At 36.6% G+C, this 22,024-nt stretch overlaps 1 protein-coding gene across 34 annotated transcripts in view; it reads left to right on the top strand.

Moving 5' to 3' along the window:
* Positions 1–22,024, top strand: part of LOC129633627 (craniofacial development protein 2-like) — a 472,452-nt gene that overhangs the window by 437,228 nt on the left and 13,200 nt on the right. For 27 of the 34 annotated variants that reach the window (XR_008705189.1, XR_008705173.1, XR_008705190.1 and 24 more), the window contains one exon: positions 14,249–14,497. The exons of 3 other annotated variants lie outside the window; for them this stretch is intronic. Coding sequence is in view for 2 of the 31 variants with exons in the window: in XM_055555434.1 (XP_055411409.1) it covers positions 14,249–14,476 (228 nt within the window). In the remaining 29 variants the exon portion in view is untranslated. Of the gene's footprint in view, positions 1–11,552; positions 12,447–14,248; positions 14,498–22,024 lie in introns of those variants that run through there. 4 more of the 34 variants (XR_008705177.1, XM_055555450.1, XM_055555437.1 and 1 more) reach the window with 2 other exon arrangements.

The following is a 22,024-nucleotide window of genomic DNA, read 5'->3' as shown; positions in this document are numbered from 1 at the left end:
CAAATTCATTTTAGACAATATATGCTATCTTCTTTTGTAGAAATTGTGTCAAAAAAAAGTTAAAAACAATTTAAAGCATGTTTCTACTTCCTTTGATTTTCTTTCTGTTAAGAGATGGTAATATGTTTAAAAGGAGACACATCAAGCATCACAAATTAATATTTTATCCATTTGGTGGTTTAGTGTAGTTCAATTATTTTCTGCCTTTAGTTGGAACTAATTTATTAAAACTCTAAGAATTCTATAGTAAAAGATATACTGTAAGTGAAAACTGTAAGAACAAGAAAATAAGCTGTTCTTCCAAATGCATTTTCTGAACTCTTTCAGGTAAGCTCATGCTCTCTGTGTCCCGTGGACCATGGGTGGTTGGATAGATAGGCTGGAAGAAATTTTTAAAAAGTAGCAAAAACTGGAAGTAGAAATGCAACTTTATTGATCCCCAGCAGGTTTATTCTTATTACTAAATTTTCAGCTGTTCTAAAATTCAGAGTCAATTGAAGTGAATTCAGAAATGACATTTCTTGTGGGTTTGCTTTATTCAGTAAGAATAACAAATGAGAGCATTTCTTCTAACCTGAGCTATAGAATGACATATTACTCTTTGCTGATACTGTAGTTTTAGTAAATGATAGATATAAGCATCACCTTATTCTTTATGGGATATAATGGGTAAAATATATTCTAGATGTGAAAGAATAAAAGACCATCATGTTCATTCAACAAAATTTATTGAACTTCTATTATGTGCACCATTTTATGATTCACAAGTCTATGGGGAGATAAAGCTGTGAAATCATATGATCCTCAGCTGCAAGAGCTTACACTAAAATAGAAGAGACAAGGAACAGTAGAAAAGCAATAGGAGAAAGCTATTGATAAAATGTTTATAGAAACAGAAAGAGATTACTGTCTGAGAGATCTATTGATTGACTGGTAGAGAAAAGTATAGATACGGGTAGATATAAAATTTTAAAACATACTTTAATAAATATTTAGTTGTATGTTGGTATGGGATTGTACTGCTTCAAAATATTTTCAATATGTTATTTAAGTAACATAACAACTGTGCCTTCAGGATTGGTTTTATTGTCTGTTTCTCTTTTATTGTTAAGGAGATGAAGCTCATTGAGGTCATGTTCATGAATTAAGAAAAAGCATACATGTCTCTTCATTCCAAATCTTAGAACTGCTTTCGACTATAAATTATTATTTTGATATATGTGCTTCATCACATGTACCATAGTGTGAGAGGATGTATAGACATTTAGTTAATAGTTTGAGCACTGGAATCAGACATAGTTTGGCTTACTAGCTGAAGATGCAAATTTCTTTCATGACTATATTAAAAAAAATAAAGATAGAAATAACAGTAATTGCCTCATAAGACAGTGTATCAGTTCAGATACTTTCAACTACAAATACTGAATGGTGGCTTATATAACATAGACTTTTTTTTTACTTTATTTTTTTAGAGAAGTTTAAAGTTCAAAGCAAAATTGAGGGGGAATATAGAGATTTTCCATATAACCCTCTGCCCACGCATGCTTGGTCTCCCCTATTAGTACACCCTCCACTAGAATACTACATTTGATATCATTGATGAGTCTACAATACGTGTCATAATCACCAAAAGTCCTATGATTTACATGACAGTTAATTCTTAACTTTGTGCATTCTGCAACTTTGGACAGACATCTAAAGATAGATACTATTATTATGGTATTATGATATTTTCAGAGCCTTAAAATACCTCTGTACTCTGCCCGTCCATCCCTCCCTCGTCTTCAACCCCTTAGCGATCACTGGTCTTTTTACCGCCTCCATAGTTTTGCCTTTTCTAGAATGTCATGTATTTGGAATCCTACAATATGTTAACCTTTTCTGATAGGATTCTTTGCTTTAGTAACATGCATTTGTTTCTCCCACATCTTTTCATGGCTGTCGGCTCATTTCTTTTTAGTAGTGCTGAATAATATTCCCTTGTCTGAATATACCAGAGTTTATCCATTCATTTACTGAAGGACATCTTGGTTACTTCCAAGTTTTGCAATCATGAATAAAGTTACTATAAATATTGCTATGCAGGTTGTTTTTTTTTTTTTTTTTTCATGTGGCCATGTTTTAGACAGCTTTGGGAAATACCAAGGAGAACAATTGCTGGAACTGGTAAGAATGTGTTGAATTTTGTAAGAAGCCACAGAACTGTGTTCCAAATGACTACATCATTTTTCTTTCTCATGAGCGATGAGTTTCTGTTGCTCCAAATCCTTGCCAGCATTTGGAGTTGTCAGTGTTGTGGATTTTGCCATTCTAATAGGTGTATACTGGGCCTCACTGTAACTTTAATTTACATTCCCCTGGTGACCTGTGATGTGGAACACACTTTCCTATGCTTGTTTTCCATCTGTTTATCTTCTATGGTGAGATATCTGTTAAGCTTTTGGGCTCATTTTTTAATTGGATTGTTTTTTTATCATTGATTTCAAGATTTCTCTGTACATTTTGGGTAACGGTCCTTTATCAGATGTCCTTTGCAAATACTTTATTTCAGCCTGTTGATTGTCTTCTAATTCTCTTGACATTTCCTTTCCAGAGCAGAAATTTTAATTTTAATGAAGCCCAATTTACCAATTATTTCATTGATTGAGCCTTTTTAGTTCAGTTCAGGTCATTGGCTCAGTCATGTCCAACTCTTTGTGACCCCATGAACTGCAGCACACCAGGCCTCCCTGTCCATCACCAACTCTCGGAGTTCACCCAAACCCATGTTCATCGAGTTGACGATGCCATCCAACCATCTCACCCTTTGTTGTCCCCTTCTCCTCTTGCCCCCAATGCCTCCCAGCATCAGGATCTTTTCCAGTGAGTCAGCTCTCTGCATCAGGTGTCCAAAGTATTGGAGTTTCAGCTTCACCATCAGTCCTTCCAATGAACACCCAGGACTGATCTCCTTTAGGATGGACTGGTTGGATCTCCTTGAAGTCCAAGGGACTCTCAAGAGTCTTCTCCAACACCACAGTTCAAAAGCATCAATTCTTTGGCCTTTTTAAATTGAACCTAAAAGGTCTTTGACATATCCAGAGTCATCTAGGTTTTCTCTTATATTCTGTCCTAGGTGGTGGTGGTGGTTTAGTTGCTAAATCGTGTCCGACTCTTGCGATTCCATGTACAAAGGAGCCTAGCAGGCTACAGTCCATGAGATTCTCCAGGCAAGAATACTGGAGTGGGTTGCCATTTCCTTCTCCAGGAGATCTTCCTAACCTAGGTCTCCTGTACTGTAGGCGGATTCTTTACCAACTGAGTTGTCCTAGGAGACATTGGTTATTTTCATGCAGATACTTTGTAGGTAGGTAGTTCCAGGTTTGGTTCTGCAGCTCAGCATTGCCACCAACAGACTGGGTTTATTTCATCTGCTTAGTGTAGCACTATTAGGATTTTTGTGACATCTTTCCTTCTGGACTAATATTTCTATGAAGCTGGTTTCCTTCTTGTCTGATGTTTGTGTGTGCAAACATCATACCCACATAGAACTGTGTGGAAGGAGTTGTCCTGCATGTGTCTCACTTGATCTTTCAAATCCCTTCTCGAACCTCCTCTAGCCATTCGTTCTATGGTACAAGAGGCTAACAAGAATAGACTTCTTCAGTCAACTCTGATTTCTGGTTTATTTCAGCAAATGAAACCTGGAGGTTAAAAGTAAGAAGAGAGACATTGGTGTATTCATTTCCCAATGCTTCCTCACTGCCAGATCAGTGTGGGTTGTTTATCTGTGACATTGGTGTTCTTCTCAACTGAGATACTTTCATATAACAGCTACTTACCATGCCAGTGATTTTTGTCCCTACATACACTGGACTGTTAATGATCTGTATGTGTCTTATCTAAGAAGTTATTACATAGGCAATTTCTTTTCAAAATGTCACACAATTAAGCAGACTTCTTTAACTTCTCATAAAATATCCATAAATAGAAATATAAAAAGAATATTCTCTACACCAATCAAAGCAGTATCAGGCAACCTATGATATTTTAATTTACAACAAGAAATCATATAGTTTGTCTTTGTCTCCATTTCTGGCACAGCGCTTGAAATTTCCTAAGTGGTAAGAGCAATAAATGTGTTTATTGTATTGTAATGAGGTGACTTTTGGAAAGTTCCTAGGCAGCCTAAGGATGGGGCCTGGTTGCTAGGGGAAGCAACTACGTGATTAGAGGATTGCATGCAACATTCAGTCCCACCTCTTGACCAACTCCAGAAGGGAAAAGGGACTGTAGGAGATTGAATTCAATTATCAATAACCAATGATTTAATCAATTATGCCTACGTCATGAAGCCTTTATTAAAAAACAAAACAACAACAAAAACACCCAAAGGATAGGGCTTGGCCCACCAGTTTAGTGAACCAGAACAGATCTTACTTCTGGGAGGGTGGTGAACCCCAGACTCCCCAAGACAGCTCTTGTGTTTTGGAACCAGCAGAACCTTGCCTGTGTATCTTTTCTTCTGGCTGTTTATTTGTATCCTTTAATATCCTTTGTAATAAACCTGTAATCTAGTAAGTAAACTGAGTATTGTGAGTCACTCTAGCAAATTAATCGAAACTGAGGAGCGGGTAATGGGAACCTCTGATTTTCGGCCAGTTGGTCGGAAGCACAGGTTTCCAACCTGTACTTGACATCTGGAATGGAGGTAGTCTTATAAGACAGAGCCCTTACCCTGTGGGATGTAACACTATCTCCAGGTAGATGGTGTCAGAATACAGTTAGATTTGTAGAACACTCAATTAGCGTCTGTTAAAAATTGGAAAATTTCTTGTTGGTATCAAAACACACACACATACACACAGACTACCTAACTATAAAATCAGGAATAATTCAAAACTAACCATGAGATAGTATAGATTGAAAAGATCTATTTTAACTCCTGGAATTTACACTTTACAATATGAAATAAACCTGACCTAAGAACACAAAATATGCTTTGTACCTTTCCATCATGGTTTCTGTGATTCAGACTTTCAGGACCTAAACAAGCTTAAAAGTGCATTTCCCATTCACTTTTCTGAAGAGGTGTTTTACGAAGCTCTGTTTTCTCTATTCTGTTTATGGTGAGAACCGACAGCAACATAATTTTCTATCCCTAAGCTAAATAATTGGAGAAGGCAATGGCAACCCACTCCAGTACTCTTGCCTGGAAAATCCCATGGATGGAGGGGCCTGGTGGGCTGCAGTCCATGGGGTTGCTAGGAGTCAGACACGACTGAGCGACTTCACTTTCACTTTTCACTTTCATGCATTGGAGAAGGAAGTGGCAACCCACTCCAGTGTTCTTGCCTGGAGAATCCCAGGGACGGGGGAGCCTGGTGGGCTGCTGTCTATGGGGTCGCACAGAGTTGGACACGACTGAAGCGACTTAGCAGCAGCAGCAGCAGCAAGCTAAATAATACTGTGAACTAGTAAAAGCAATTTAGCAATTTGCTTTAAGAAATTCTTGTTTCTAGAAGACAAGATTGGGAAAAGAACTAAAATAGCTTACTTTTCGAAACTATTTGCTGATCATTAAGATTCCCTTCAAGATAATTTACCATGATGAGTCTTAAGCTAAAACTATTAAGATGTAAACTTCCTAATCCCGAGTTTTCCACCTTGCAAAATTCACCTTAAAATCCTTCAACCTAGTCCCTAAAATCATTTAAGTATACTCCTATGACTTCATCCTTTTGAGATACTATTAAGATTCAGTCAAAATAATATCCCCCATACTGCCCTAAACCAAACTGCACGGCTTTGCTTGTTTTTTTCTAATGGTCTTTTGGAGACTTGGCATCTGACAGCTTTCTACCTTACCTTCAGCTATCCTGAAATCCTACTGCACCCAGATGGAGACTGCAAATCCTAGATTCTAACTGAACCAAAAGCAAGGATTTTGAGGGGAATGGATTGATATTGGTTAGCAATCCAATCTATGGTTTTAGATTTTTGTGAGCCAAGTGCAGTTGGGATTCTCAGCAAGAAAAGAGATTATATCTGAAAGCAGTTTATATCTGAAAACACAGATTATATCTGAAAGCAGTTTACCATGTATTACATGGTCTTGAAGCGTCAGACTACCAAGAGGTGTGGGATAGGAAGAAGATAATGACCCTATCTTACTAGAAAAGGAAAATAGGACTAAGATATGTGCATTTCAATTGTACATTCAACTCCAGATCTAAGAAGAGTATTCACCTACTAATACAGTTCAGAGTGAGTGATGAGAGAAATCTGCAATTACCTCACACTTCTGCCACTGCAAACTAATTGAACTTATTGTTATTTAGTCACTAAATTGTGTCTGACTCTTTTGTGACCCCCATGGACTGTAGCCCACCAGGCTCCTCTGTCCATGGGATTTCCCAGGCAAGAACACTGGAGTGCGTTGCTATTTCCTTCTCCAGGGGGTCTTCCCAACCAGGGATTGAATCTGGGTCTCCTGCTTGACAGGCAGATTCTTTACCACTGAGCCACCTGGGATGCCCTGGGTATTTGTTATTTGAGAATGAAGAGAGTGGGGAGAAAATCAACCAGTGGATTTTTTAAAAAGACTTTGTCACAAGAATAGAATCCCAAGACCAAAATCACCTAGGAAACTTTTAAAATATAACAAAGACCAGGAGACCCTATTAATAGGGATTTTGAGTTACTAAATATGTTTAGGCCCTAGTTCCAATATGCAAGTAGGATTGAGGAGTGCAGACCTATTAGAATGGAGGTTGGGAAACTACTGTTTATGGGCAAAATCTGGCCCACTGCCTGTTTTTGTACAGCTCACAGTCGAGACTTGCATTTAAAATTTTAAGTAATTGAAGAAAAAACAAAGAATATTTCAGGACACATGCAAATTAATATATAATTAAATTCAAATTATAGTGTTCATAAATAAAGGTTTATAAGAACACAGTCACCCTTGTTCCTTCACGTATTGCCTATGGTGGCTTTTGTATTGCACAAGCAGAATTAAATAGTTGTGATACAAACTGTACCGCTTGCAAAGCCTAAAATTTTTAATAACTATACCCTCACAGAAAAAGTTTACTGATTTCTGAAGTATATCTCATTAGCACAATTTAGCACAATTCAGTATAAAATTTCAGGCAATTTTAATAATATGTAATAGCTTAAAATGATTAAAATTGGATAACTTAAAATTATGTGGCAAAAAGTGAAAGTCGCTCAGTCTTATCCAACTCTTTGTGACCCCATGGACTGTGTATTCCATGGAATTCTCCAGGCCAGAATACTGGAGCAGGTAGCTGTTCCCTTCTCCATGAGATCTTCCCAACCCAAGGATCAAACTGGGGTCTCCTACATTGCAGGTGGATTCTTTACCAACTGAGCTACCAGGGAATCTAATTATGTGGAGAAAACACATTTAATCACTATCAAAAGGCATAATAGAATAACAAAAATATTCACAACAGCCTGAGAATATGACTTAACTATTTAGCATAAAAATAGTAGATGGAATAAAAAATAAAATGGGTATCTATGTAGGTAAAAGCATGAATTTTGAACTTAAGATACATTATAGTAGTTGAAAGATAATCCTCTAAACTAAAATCAGAAAACATGAATATTTTTCAGCCAAATTTCTATGTTTAAGTCTAAGTATGGAGTGAATTCATGCATTAATTTATTTTGTAGGGATAAATTCTCACATTCTATTTTCAAAGACCATCTTGTAAGTGAGGCATTTGTCTTTCACAGCTTTTGCTGACCTTATTCTTTCCATTTGTGGGAGTGTGAACATAAATATTTCATAATACCAAAGTGTAAAATATTTAAATGCTGCATTTCATACCACTATATGTATATTTTAAAAGATGGTTCAGAAATGCTCTAGTTTACTGTTTCCTGGAATGTTTAGTATATATGTAGGAATAGTGCTTTTTAGGATTGTTGACAACTCCCTCTGATCATAAAAATTATATACATTTTATAATAAGTTAAATGTTTTGGAAATGAATGACTTCTGAATGTAATCATGATATCAATTATAAAGTAGATTTTTATTGCATACCTTAAAACATTTCCTATATTTACCTTATTTCATGGAATGTATGTTGCAGTTTATAATGAAAGTGAAAGTGTTAGTTCCTCAGTTGTGTCCAGCTCTTCTTGACCCCATGGACTGTAGCCCTCCAGGCTCCTCTGTCCATGGGATTCTCCAGGCAAGAACACTAGAGGGGGTAGCCATTCCCTTCTCCCCAACCCAGGGGTAGAACCCAAGTCTCCTGCATTCCAGGCAGATTCTTTATCGTCTGAGTCACCAGGGGAGCAAGCCATTATTTTATGTACTACCAAGAAATAAAGAATGCACCCAATTATCAATGAATCATGAACTATAAAGAAACAAACATTTTCAGAGATGCTAAAATATAAAAACAAATACCTCAGTCCTAAAATTCATGACAATAATATAAAGTATTTTATCAGTTTTTTAGACATGACCTGCTCCCCAAAGTTCTTAGCACTTGTTTAGTGCCTTGTATTTTCAATTTATTTTCTTTATTCTCTCTGATATTCTGATTAGCATTATATGTTGCATCTTATACTTCAAAACATGATCTTATATTTTCTTCAACTCTGCATAATAGTTTCTTTCAACAAGCCTTTGTGTTTAGAGAGATCAAAGGTTTTCCTTTAGTTACAGTTGTATTTTAGCATACCTGATATCTTACTGGATGGTAAAGCAAGAGCTTTGCTATGAGACTCATGTTATATGAAAGCTATACGCATTACTGCCTTCAAGATAGAGCAGATGCTTTCCTTTTTCTAGATTATTAGTGCTGAAAGATAATTCTGTTAGAAAGACATTCTATAAAAAGACAGTCCATTCTGTAAAATATCTTTGTACCTTCCACTCAATTTTGCTATGAATCTAAAACTGTTCTAAAAACAGTGTGGGTGTATATGTATATATACATATGTGCATACATACATGATATTCTGAATGATCGTTTTTAAGTTTGACTGTAAAACAACAACACAAAAAAGTAAAGTTCTGAGAAAAAGGACAGGCTAGATCACATAGGAAAAGTGTTTAATTTATAAATTGAGTGACATTCAGGAGTGATGTAACTATTGCACCAGCGGCATAATGACTGTATGACTATGCCATTTCTGCATTATACCCATAGGGGCAATTCACACTCTGAAATTAGATGAAGTAAGCTTTACAGCTTCTGGGTATTCTGTATAGATCTAATCATACATGTACTGAACATATATGACCTATAAAACACTCTGCTGGCAAATCTAGACTTCCTAACATTAAGAAGTTTACAGGTTTGTAAGATGGAGAGGATTCTGAGTGGATTTTTGGAGAAGGAAACTGAAATTCTCTGGAAAGGATTCATTTTGGCAAGTGATAGGGTTTGATTTTCTAACGGTAGAAGGGGTGGAGTAAGAGATTACAACTGGGTTTTATCTTACAGTAATTATTAGAAGTAATTCACCATGGAATTGAAATAAAAAAGAGGTATAGGTAGATAGGAATGTTTCAATAGGAAATTAAGGAGACAGAGGATGCTTTCTGTGTTCCAGATCTAAGGTAAAGGAGCTGGGAGAGAAAGGAGTTAGAGATGAACATGAAAAGAAAGAGATTAATGTAATATATAATTTTTAATTGTAAGATCTAAAGACCAACAAGATTATATTGACATTGTAATATACTTGAAAAGATGATCAAAGAATATTTTTAGAAACTTTCCTGTTTTACCATGTTTCCTACATATTGTGCACCAAAATCCTCACTAATAAGGCTGTCTCTAGGTGTTATTTGTCGGGGTTCAGCCCCGGTGGATCCAGGGAATTTGAAGCGGGGACGGCGTCGGCGAGGATCAGGAAACAATTGCTTAATTAAACTTTAATTAAGGATATAAAGAGTAATAGAATAAGGATAGCTCAGCAGGAAAATTCAGTGGAGAAAAGAGGCTGAATAATTCAGCCAGAACGTGAGAGAAAGAACGAGATGGGGAGACCAAGTTTCGGTGAACAAGGCCCGCACTTTATTTTCCAAAGTAGTTTTTATACCTTAAGTTATGCATAGAGGATAATGGGGGAAGGGGTAGAGTCATGCAGTAAGCCAGGCTTTCTTCCTGCAAACTTATCATATGCAAAAGTTTAGGTGATTTGCATCATCTTCTGGCCCAGAGGCCTGTTAACATTTTAAGACCCTTTCTTCAGAAAACTTATTTTTCTCTAAAGGTGATTAGTCAGGCGCCACCCTCCAAAAGCATTAAAGTCGCATTCCTATAGGGCAAAGGTGTGGTGGGCTGTAACAAGAAAAAGAATTAACTCAAGGGTCCAAGGTTACAAACATTAAAGCTACTACTTACACCAATTATATTAATCAATACACTGCCAGGGACACAGCAGGTAAGGGATATGGAGACTTAGCAGCAAACATTGGCCCAATAAGTGAAAAACCCTTCACCAATACAATTTCTAATCAATCTTTTAACTGCTCAAAGGAATCTGTATTTAGACAGTTTAGAACATCTCATGCCTCTCACAGTTGGGAGGCTCTGAGCAATCACATGTGGCTGGAAAAAGCTATTCAGAGGCAGGCTAGAGGACTTCCAAAGGAGTTTGTAGGTTGAAACACTGTCACACCCAGGAACTTTATTAACTGGAGCTGTAAGCTAACTCTTTTTTCAGAGAGGTAATGGGGGACAGCCCCCAATAAAGTCGGAGGTGTAGGTGAGAGGACAAAGCAGAAAGTAGGCAGACTCTGATTTTGGGGGTAGATGCTCCAGAATTTCCAGGGGGACTCCTGAGGCTCGATCCCACCTTTGCATATGCCAAGCCTCCTTCCTCATGAACTTTGCCACAGGCGGAGCTCCTGCTCCCGACAGTTATTCAGGTGAAAAACAATATATCCTGGATTTATATATATGTATACACATATGTATATACAATATAATTGTGTGGATATATATACACACATATAGTATGTATATGTACACATATCATACCTGGATTTCTTAACTATGTCTTAATATTTATTTTTAATTATACTACAGTTTTGAAGATACAAATATTATTCACTGATGAACTCATGATAAAACAACTTGTCACTTTTGATACAAATTTAGAGGAAGCATAAGACAAAATTGTGTCTGGTCTCAGAGCTCAAGATGCCACTCATGTTATATAAAGTTGAGAAAGTAAGCTCATATTGGAACTCATATATTCAAATATAATTAACAGTGAAATGAGATTGGATCAATAAAGAAAAGCCTAGCACTTATTAAAAAAAAAAACCTGCTTCAGTATTATTTCAAAAGTGAATTCATAAAAAAAAATCAATTATAAGCAATTGATTAGAAATCACATCCTCTCAGTAAAACGGCAAATACAATTTTCATGAACAAATGACCAAGTCAGAATTAGGAACAAAATTCATATGCATTGTTCCAGTCAGGTTTGGTTAATTCATGCTGTGGCAATAAACAGCCCCCAAATCTTTTAAAATTGAAACAAGTATGGATTTCTTGCTCACACTGTAGGTTCATCTTGGCTTAGTTGGTGTCCTGTTCTCTGTCGAGCTGTCTCATGCAAGTAGACTGAGCCATCATCATGAACGCTGACTATCACTGTGGTAATTGGGAAGAGCAAGAATAATTATGTATTTTCTTCTGAAAACCTTTGTCTGGAAATGACACCTATCAAATCCACATACAGCTCCTGACAAAATCAGAGCAGGGGCAAGGGCACAGTAAGATTTCCTGTGCTTTCGCCATCAATAGAAAACCATTGGTACTTGTATAGGTCCCAGAGTACAGATGGCTTTCTCTAGGTTTGCTATATAAGCGAGCTAATTGGTCCAGGCATATTGATCCTCTGTCATTTACTTCTTCACAGCAGGCTAAGACTGTTAGCTCAAAGCTTACCAGCACCAGACTCAAATCCTACACATCCAACTGCTTTAAATATAGTTCAGTTAGAATCTGCTTTAATCAATTTAGAGTCTCCTTGCTTTTCACACCCCCATGAAACTGCACCCAACATCTGCTAGCCATACCTTAGATAAATTCTGTACCTTTAAAATACCCCAAACTGCTGTTGTACTTTAGCGTTCTCACTTTTTTTGCCAGATGACATTGTTTAGACAGGTGAGGTCCGTATCATAGTCCCCTTTCCTCAGGGGATCTTCCCTACTTCTCCCCCAAGAAGACTGTGTAAAAGAGTTAGCAAGCAGGTATATATAGAGTTACTTTGTTTCTGGGTTTCCTAGAGATTTTAAATGTTTGTACCATCTTCCACTTGGCCTTTAAAATTTTTTTTTAATTGTTTACCTGAACCTATCACAACATTGTTAATCAGCTATACCTTGATACAAGATGTTTTTGGTGTTAAAAAATAAATAAAAATAAAATAAAATAAAAATTCAGCACATTTTACTAATGGGCCTTTATTATGACTGCCTTTTTCTTTCATGCTCTGCAAAGATAAGATAATCCATACGACACCTCTCTGAAAGAGGGGCTGCCACTCTTTGGATTTTAGTTTGTCAAGTACCTTACATTCTAAGCTTTCTGATGAATGAAACAAAAAAAAATATGATTTTATAGATTATCCAGGTGATTCTTGTTTTAGATTGTTCTTTGTTAGTGACTCCTGAGGCTTAATACTTCCAAAGTAGAAGTAGATGATGCTAGATTTTGAATCTGATTTACTTGGAGTGACTTTGTATTTTCTATTAACTGGGAGGGGATGAGTTTGCTGTTGTTTGAGGTTGACTTTGAATTCATCCTATAAATTTCTGATATTCAAATATAATTGATATTACATTGAAAAAGCCATGACTATTTGAGTTAGTAAAGTATTTTAAAGCTAATATTTACTAAGTATTTACTGTGTGCTCAGAAATAATTAGAAAAGCAAACTTACATGGTACATATCCAATTTTATGGTTGATGTAGCCTAGATATGTTATATAGCTTTTCTGATGTCAACAGAAACTAGGCTCTAGTCTCTTATTAGTGTGTTATCCTGCTTGAAATCATAATTTTCAAAGGCTGAAATTATAATGAGTAGCAATGTAATAGCTTAACTTTCAAACAAAAATGTAATTGCTTTTTATATAATAGAGTATAAATTAATGATTGGTCATTATTGTCACTCATGAAACATATATTTTAGTCATGAATATATAAATATTCATATTATATCATATGTATTTTCCATTTTAATTTTATGTAATTTTACTGTCCTAAGCACATAAAGCTCCAAACTGAGCACATTTATTTGAAAGAATAGTAAGCTAAATATAAGACTGCATTAAAACATCATACTTAGAGAAGTGTTAAGCTGCTTGGTTTTATACAGTCATCATTGTGCACTTTGATGGCACTGTTGCTAAAGCCAGTCCTCTGTAGAGTTGGAAGTGGTCAATGTATCACTAGGAAATAGCAATATGCTTTAAACTCAAGCAATTATCTCTGTCATGTGTGACCTTGGTAGTAAAGTCATCGTTTCCAATCTGTGTGATTCTAAAGCTATCCAAATTTTAAAGTTTTAGTGGAAAAGCAGAACTTAGCGAGCTCACAGAAGAGCAGCTAATTTTTGAAAGTTTGACATTAAACTAGAAGACCAAAACTCATCTTGGAGTCAATCTTACCAGATAATTTTTTTTTTTAACATTTGAATAATTACAGAGTTTTAGTGTATAGATATGGGAAGTTTTTGGAGAAGGCAATGGCACCCCACTCTAGTACTCTTGCCTGGAAAATCCCATGGACGGAGGAGCCTCGTGTAGGCTGCAGTCCATGGGGTCGCTAAGAGTCGGACACGACTGAGCGACTTCACTTTCACTTTTCACTTTCATGCATTGGAGAAGGAAATGGCAACCCACTCCAGTGTTCTTGCCTGGAGAATCCCAGGGATGGGGGAGCCTGGTGGGCGGCTATCTATGGGGTCGCACAGAGTCGGACATGACTGAAGTGACTTAGCATAGCATAGCATGGGAAGTTTTTCAAAGCTGAAAACGGGTGATGTCTTACACCATAGATAAAAGAAGATATATAGATGGAACAAAGCCTATGTAGATAACCCACACCTGTGTAATGTACTTGCAAATTAAGCCACTCATGTAGAAATTTCAGTGTGAAATTCTAAAGTCACCCATGCTTGAAGTGCTCTCCTTTCCTTTTTTTTTTTTTTTTCCCCATATGTAGAGTTTTTTTTTTTTTTTTTCTTCTAGTTGCTGCAGTCATGTCCGACTCTTCATGACGCTACAGACTGTACCCCGCCAGGCTCCTCTGTCCATGTGATTCTCCAGGTCAGAATGCTGGAGTATGTTGCCATTTCCTCCTCCAGAGGATCTTCCCAACCCAGGGATCAAACCCATGTCTCTTATGACTCCTGTATCGGCAGGTGGGTCCCTTTACCACTAACCCACCCGGGAAGCCCTTTGTTAAGTGTTGAATAAATATAAATCCAGGAAAACAAAGCCAGATCCAGATGGATTATATATCTTTATTTTCCTCTTTCAATATTTTGGAATAATTTTCAAAGTGCTTTATATTAGCTATTTGATCTTTGCAAGATAACTCCTACCAATACATAAGTTTATGTTCACTTACTCAAATATTCCAGCTAACTTTAGAAATGTGAATCCATTTGCTTTATGTGCTTAACAAAAGAAACAAATTGGTGTTTTGAGGATAAGAATTTGATTCTAAGGTGGAAGTGTTGTCTGAAAATGCACATTATAATTATACAGTATCATTATTACACTGTCATTAGAGATTACTTTAGAACATAATTAACCAGAAGGATGATGCATATAATGTTTGAATCATCATTGTAGTTGTTACATTTATACAAAGGAAAGTTAATAAGTACTTGAAGTTAATGAGAGTTTTCCCTGAATTCCACTGTTCTTTCTCTGACTGATTTAAATTTCAGTTGAGTCAGGTATCATCTTTTAATTTTGTAGAAATTCTAAGTTTTGTGGTACTTCTGAATTAAAAAAGAGATGGAAATTTTAGATGATTTAAAGCAATATTTTAAAACATGATAAAGCAAACTTCAGTTGCTTAAAAGCAAGAATTGTCACTCTTTCTACAGCTTAATATGCATAAAAATTTGTAATAGTCAATTGATAAGCAAATGGAACACAGAGATTTTTAAAGAAAATAAATCCTAATTAATGAAAACTGAAATGTTGAGTTGAGTTTAGGAGTAACTCACTAAGTAGTAGAGTGCAATATGGAGAGTACAATGGCAAATTCAGAAGTTATTTGAGTTACTGCTGCTGCTGCTAAGTCGCTTCAGTCTTGTCCAACTCTGTGCTACCCCATGGATGGCAGCCCACCAGGCTCCCTCATCCCTGGGATTCTCCAGGCAAGAACACTGGAGTGGGTTGCCATTTCCTTCTCCAATGCATGAAAGTGAAAAGTGAAAGTGAAGTCGCTCAGTCGTGTCCGACTCTTAGTGACCCCATGGACTGCAGCCTACCAGGCTCCTCCATCCATGGGATTTTCCAGGCAAGAGTACTGAGTGGGGTGCCATTGCCTTCTCCGATTTGAGTTACTAGGAACTATATAAAAAGTGTTGAGAAAGCAGATGCTATAGAAGTGAATGACAGTTTATACCACTCCTTCAGTTTACTCATCTGTAGATTAAACAAAGAAAACCTGTCAATTACTTTGCAGCTTTAAAACTTATATTCAGTACATGTGAAAATGAACTCATATAATGTTCCAAAGCAGAGGTTATTTAAAAATAATAAACATTCAAAAAACGTCTAAAACACCTACATTATGTTTTAAGGAAGAAGGACCCTGTTTTGTGTACACTTTCTCTTTTGTAGAGGTTAAAAAAGTGCACTTCTGTAGTGAGAGTGCTCATCTATGGGATGCTTTGAACAGGATGCACTTAGTTCAGGGATTGCTCATAGTAACCAAACCCAAGATCTGTGGATTAAGGGGGCACAGCTCCCTGGTGGATGTCACGTAAACTGTGTGAACACGTAAAATGGACATGTTTCATATGCTAAAGACTCTCCACTTCGTGAAATGACCTGCAAATCTCAATTAAGATGCCATCTATGACTCTGGGCTGTAATCTGAGGAGCCATGTGTCTTACCCTTCTCCACTTCATCTGTTCCTCTCAATCTCTTAGATCCTTGAACTTAATATAAAGCTTAATACTGTAAATATGATTTAACAATTCATAGTTTGTGTTCATTCATGCACAGTAAAGGAAATTGAGGTACGGTATGACTGAAGATATCAATCCTGTGCAGATCTCCACGATAAGATGAAAAGGAATCATTTGTTCTGAAACTGTGAGACCAGTGGAAAGGGAAAAAACGTTCATGCCTGTGACTGGGATGAAGACGTAATTTTCTGACTATCTAAAGGAGTTTGGCGTTTGGCAGCCTATGGATACTTTTTAGTTATGAGGTTTTGTAACTTGTGGTTTTGATCCTTGGAAAACATAATCATGCTAATTCTGATAGAACTAGGAAGATATGGGGTTAGCCAGAGCTACTGGTGTATGATACATTACTTCCAATCTGTACGCTTTGGAAATAGAATCATTTGAAAGATCATCCTTAGACCTAAGTACAAGTGGTCCTTGACTAGAAAACCACACTCTGGCCCTCTATTGGCTAACCTTATTTTAAGGTTTGAATTCTAAGGGCCAGGTTCAAATTCCATTTGTTGTTTCACCTTATGTGCCAAAAAGCTGCCAAGGGACACCAAAGCCCTAACGTTAATCCTAGCCTCCTTAAAGATGCTGCTTTGTCAGGAACAGGCCCCAAATGAAGGAAGCTGGGCCACTTTCTCCCTCCCATCTGCAACTTGGTATCTCCCATTATCTTTGCCAGAGGAGTTGTCCATACTAATAGTATTTCTATCACAGTGTATTGTATCCTTTGAAGATTAGCAGGTCATTAGAGGGAGGGTTGGGCAGGGGACTGTTTCTGAAGAGAAAGAATCAGTGTTTGTTGTATAGCTGTTGTGGGGAGGGGTGGTCATCTATCCTACGTGAAGCTATTATTTTTCTGATTCTTTTTGTTTCTGCATTTGTGTCCTCCACCACTCCCATCTTGGCTGACATTGATGTGCCTGCCTAATTATCCAGCATCATACTTCAATTAAAGGTTGCTGATATTCAGTCACTCAGTCATGTCTGACTGTTTGCGACCCCATGGACTGCAGCATGCCAGGCTTCTCTGTCCCCCACTATCTCCCTGAGTTTACTCAAACTCATGTCCATTGATTTGGTGATGCCATCCAACCAACTCATCCTGTGTCGCTCTTCCTCCTCCTGTCCTCAGTCTTCCCCAGCATCAGGGTCTTTTCAAAGGAGTTGACTCTTGCATCAGGTGGCCAAAGTATTGGAGTTTCAGCTTCAGCATCAGCATCAGTCCTTCCAATGATTATTCAGGGTTGATTTCCTTTAGGATTGAGGTTTGATCTCCTTGCTGTCCAAGGGACTCTCAAGAGTCTTCCCCAGCACCATAATTCAAAAGCTTTGGCACTAGGCCTTCTTTGTGGTCTGACTCTTACATCTGTACATAATTACTGGAAAAACCATAGCTTTGACTATATAGACCTTTTTATATAAAAATATATAAATTAGCGGATTAATGCCAAAAAGAGGGAAGAAGATGTGAAATAGAGTTTTTAGATATAAAGAGATACAAAACTCAGAGTTTAAAATGAACTGGGAGCAAATATTATTGAAAGAATTATGTGACAAAAAAAATTATCTGAAGAAAAACACAGTTGATATCAATAGGAATGCCAAATTATGGATGTGCAGTAAAAGGTTAATTCAGCAGGCCTGTACAAACCTGGTACATTTCTAGGAAAAGAACTGAAATTTGATAGAATTCTGAGCCTTGGGATATTCCTTCCACCTGTTAAGAATGTTTCTGTATGTTTGAGGGCTTGGGCCAAGCCTGAGAGCTTATGCTAAAAATGAGATCAATGGTGAATGCCTGCTTTTGTAAGCTTGAGACTTTGTGCCAAGCTGATCAGCTTGACCCTTGCACTCTCAGTTAAGGGGTCAATCAGCTTGAATATCTAAGAGAATGGTCCAGTATTCTTCCCTAACTGGCAATACCTGTTGTTATACATTGTTGTTCAGAGAAATGAGCACTGTCTCTTTGACTCTGTAAGCTTGTTCTTGATTACCCCTGACTTCATTCATATGCTTTTTTCTTTACTGACTTTAATGAATTTTTTGTGCACAAATAAACCATAACTGTGAATTTAACAGCTGTTCTGATTTCTGTGAGTTAAGGTGGTCTTAGAGACCTCTGACACAGCTGTATCTAACCATTGTTGTTGCTAAGTCATGTCCAGCTCTTTTGTGACCCCACAGACTGTAGCCCAACAGGCTTCAGGGGATCTTCCTAACCCAGAGATTGAATTCCATGTCTCCTGTGTTGACAGGCAGGTTCTTTACCCCTGACCCACTAGAGAAGACTGTATCTAACCATTACACTATCTAAATAACCTAGGTTTTCTACCTAAATGACAGACCCACATACTGAAATAATTTAAAATCTTGAATGTGCTATAAATGAAAAATAGAAGGAAATTTTATTTACAGTGAAATTATTTAGCATGCTGCAACTGAGCAGAAATGGAGGTCATTGAGAGCTGGTTTGCAGATAATTTTAAAATAATATCATTTAATGGCCATATACAAATAAAATAAAAAACAGAGTGGAGCTGTTCTTATACCCATTACTTCAATGTCTATAATAGCATCTTATTTACTACTAATACCTTTCTGCTATTGCAAAGGCACCTCAAAGGCGCTGAAAAAGCTAATTCTGAAAATGAGTCATTCATGTTAACGTAGGAAAAGCGATATGAAGTCAAATAGTTTGGTGTTTGATCATTGCTGTGATGAGAAGCAAGTGATGCCTAAAAGTCAGTGCCAAAGCTGAAATAAGGGGGGTAGTGTCCAGTCTGATTCGAAATTTAACTCCTACAGTGTCCAAGAAATGCTTGCATACATCCCAGTAAATAATAGATGTTAGTTACAATGATAACAAATATTACTTTTAACATGATTTGTATGTTTTTAATGGTTATTAAGTTTTTAGGACTTAAGTACATATTAAGTAGTTTAGACCTAACTACTCAAGCAAACAGTTATGCATTTCTTTTGGCCTGAGTGTGCTGTGGAATAAAAGTACTAAGGATACTGAGAATGGAGAAATTGAAGGAATGTCTTATTATGGCATTTTGACTCATTGGAAAAGACTCTGGTGCTGGGAGGGATTGGGGGCAGGAGGAGAAGGGGACGACAGAGGATGAGATGGCTGGATGGCATCACCGACTCGATGGACGTGAGTCTGAGTGAACAGGAGTTGGTGATGGACAGGGAGGCCTGGTGTGCTGCAATTCATGGGGTCACAAAGAGTCGGACACTACTGAGCAACTTAACTGAACTGAATAATAGATCACAGGTTTTCCTTATCTCAGATTTATTGAACCAGAACTTATGTTTTATAGAGACTAATCAGAAGTTTAAGAAGCTCTTTAACTAATTCTGATGATTTACATCTACATTTCCAGAATCATTCTTTATTACTGCCTGTGGTTGTTATTTGTCTTGTGATTGACTATTTAATGATATTGTTCATATTCCTTATGGTCAACTGATAAAGTGTTTTATATTAGTGTTCTTGTTGTTATTATTTTTATTATTATATGTATATGGGCATTTTTGCAGCAGCCCCTAAGTTTAAAAGAAACCATCATCTTAAGATTTCCCACTGGAACCAATTAGCATTTAGAGTGTTTATCATGAAAACTCTAATTGTTCCTTAATACATGCACTCTCAGTTAAATTTTAATGAGGTTATTTATTTAGTTCTTTTGACAATAGGCCTTTATATCCTACATGTGCCTTTGATGATGAGTATTAATGAGCTAGTATAAAATAGTTCTGCAAAAAGACTTCCACATGATTCTTTGATCTATGGAACTGTTACAATTTTGTCAATCATTAACCTACAAATGTTGGGAGTAAAGGGCACCATTAACTCTTATAGGAAGCTTACCTCTGGCCCAACTGTGGAGAAAAAAAGATTGTAAAAGAGTGTTCACTAGAAGTTAGCTATACTGATTAATCATCATGAGAGATGCTGTGAGAAAGAAAGTTTATACAATAATTTAGAGAAAGCAATATACAGTATGTTTTCATGATCCATGGTTCACATTTTCATATTAAGTGCTCTGTATGAGTACTTCTATAGTATTAATAAATAAACAGTTGAACATTGTTAAATCCAGTGATTAGCTACCATTTTTTTAATGATAACACCCATTATTAATCCAAATAATTTTTGCTCCTAGCAGGGTACTTTCAGAAGTGCTATATAAGAAATGTGCTATAATATTCAGCAATACTCAATGAGTGTTTATTAAATGTCCATTATATATGAGTCAATTCTAGAAGCTGATGTAGAGGAGGAGGAAATTTTTCTTTACCTGTTAGGCTATTCTGGCTGGTCAAAAAGTTAAACTGATGTGAGACAAATTAACAGAAAACCAAGCAGAAGTTTAATACCATGCATACATGGGAGTGTGTGTGTGTGTGTGTGTGTGTGTGTGTGTGTGTTAGTCACTCAGTCGTGTCCAACTCTTTGCGACTCCCTGGGCTGTAGCCTGCCAGGCTTCTCCATCCATGGGATTCTCCAGGCAAAAATACTGGAGTGGATTGCCATTCCCTTCTCCAGAGATAGATAGGAGAAACCCAGGAAAATTAAGTAACTTGCCAAAATGGCTGAAAAGTGAAAGTGAAAGTCACTCAGTCGTATCTGACTTTCTTGGATATCTCTAGTGAATATTTCACATCAAACTCAACATGACAACAAGGAGCCATTCAAACTTCCCTAATTTGACTGTTAGTACCATAAACTTAATATACAATTAATCTACAATTATAGATTAAGGTGTATCAAAATCTTAATCTACAATTTTAAGACAAGAATTGTTACATAGCTAGATATCAAATTCTGTCAATCTACATATTTAAATACAATTAACCTTCCCACTGACATTTTATCACAGTAGCCTCCCACAATCTTCCACACTGCAGCCAGAGTGATTTTCTAATCTTTTCTTGCTTAAATTCTTTAAATGATTCCCCATTTTGCATAAAATATATACTAAATAATTGTGTAATGTCTTAGTCTGTTTGGGCTTCTATAACAAAGTACAACAGACTGCCCTTCTTTGGGATTGGAATGAAAACTGACCTTTTCCAGTCCTGTGGCCACTGCTGAGTTTTCCAAATTTGCTAGCACATTGGGTGCAGCATTTTCACAGCATGATCTTTCAGGATTTGAAATAGCTCAACTGGAATTCCTTCATCTCCACTGGCTTTGTTCATAGTGATTCTTCCTAAGGTCCACTTTACTTAGCATCCCAGGATGTCTGGCTCTAGGTGAGTGATCGCACCATCATGGTTATCTGGGTCATGAAGGCCTTTTTTGTGTATTTCTTCTGTGTATTCTTGCTGCCTCTTAATATAAGCCCTATACACGTCACTTATTTCCAAGAATCACTTATTTCCAAAGAATATCTAATACATAATACATTGTTAATTATTTGACAAAAAATTTCCCTATCGCAAAAATAAAGCGACAAGAAACAGCCCTTTGTATATATATTAGAGTGGGAATGAAAAAAAAAAAACATTTAATAAAAACACATACTAAGTGAATCCTTAATCCTAAGATCCCTGTCATATAATTAAACTAATGAAGAGAGAAAAATGACAGACTTTATAATAAACAGTATGGTAGTTTGAACATTAAATTTAAAATTTCTGATTATTTTAATGCATTTTATTTTATAGATAAATAATTTATATAGACTATTTTTTAATGCTCTCCTGTGAAATTCAAATGTTTCATAAGTCATACCACTGAGATGATAGAAAATATACAGAAATTCTCCTATTTCAATTTAAAATGAGATTCATCATTGTCAT

Source organism: Bubalus kerabau, chromosome 19, assembly GCF_029407905.1.
Source record: "Bubalus kerabau isolate K-KA32 ecotype Philippines breed swamp buffalo chromosome 19, PCC_UOA_SB_1v2, whole genome shotgun sequence".
NCBI lineage: Eukaryota > Metazoa > Chordata > Mammalia > Artiodactyla > Bovidae > Bubalus > Bubalus kerabau.
This window is presented reverse-complemented; position numbering and strand designations above follow the sequence as displayed.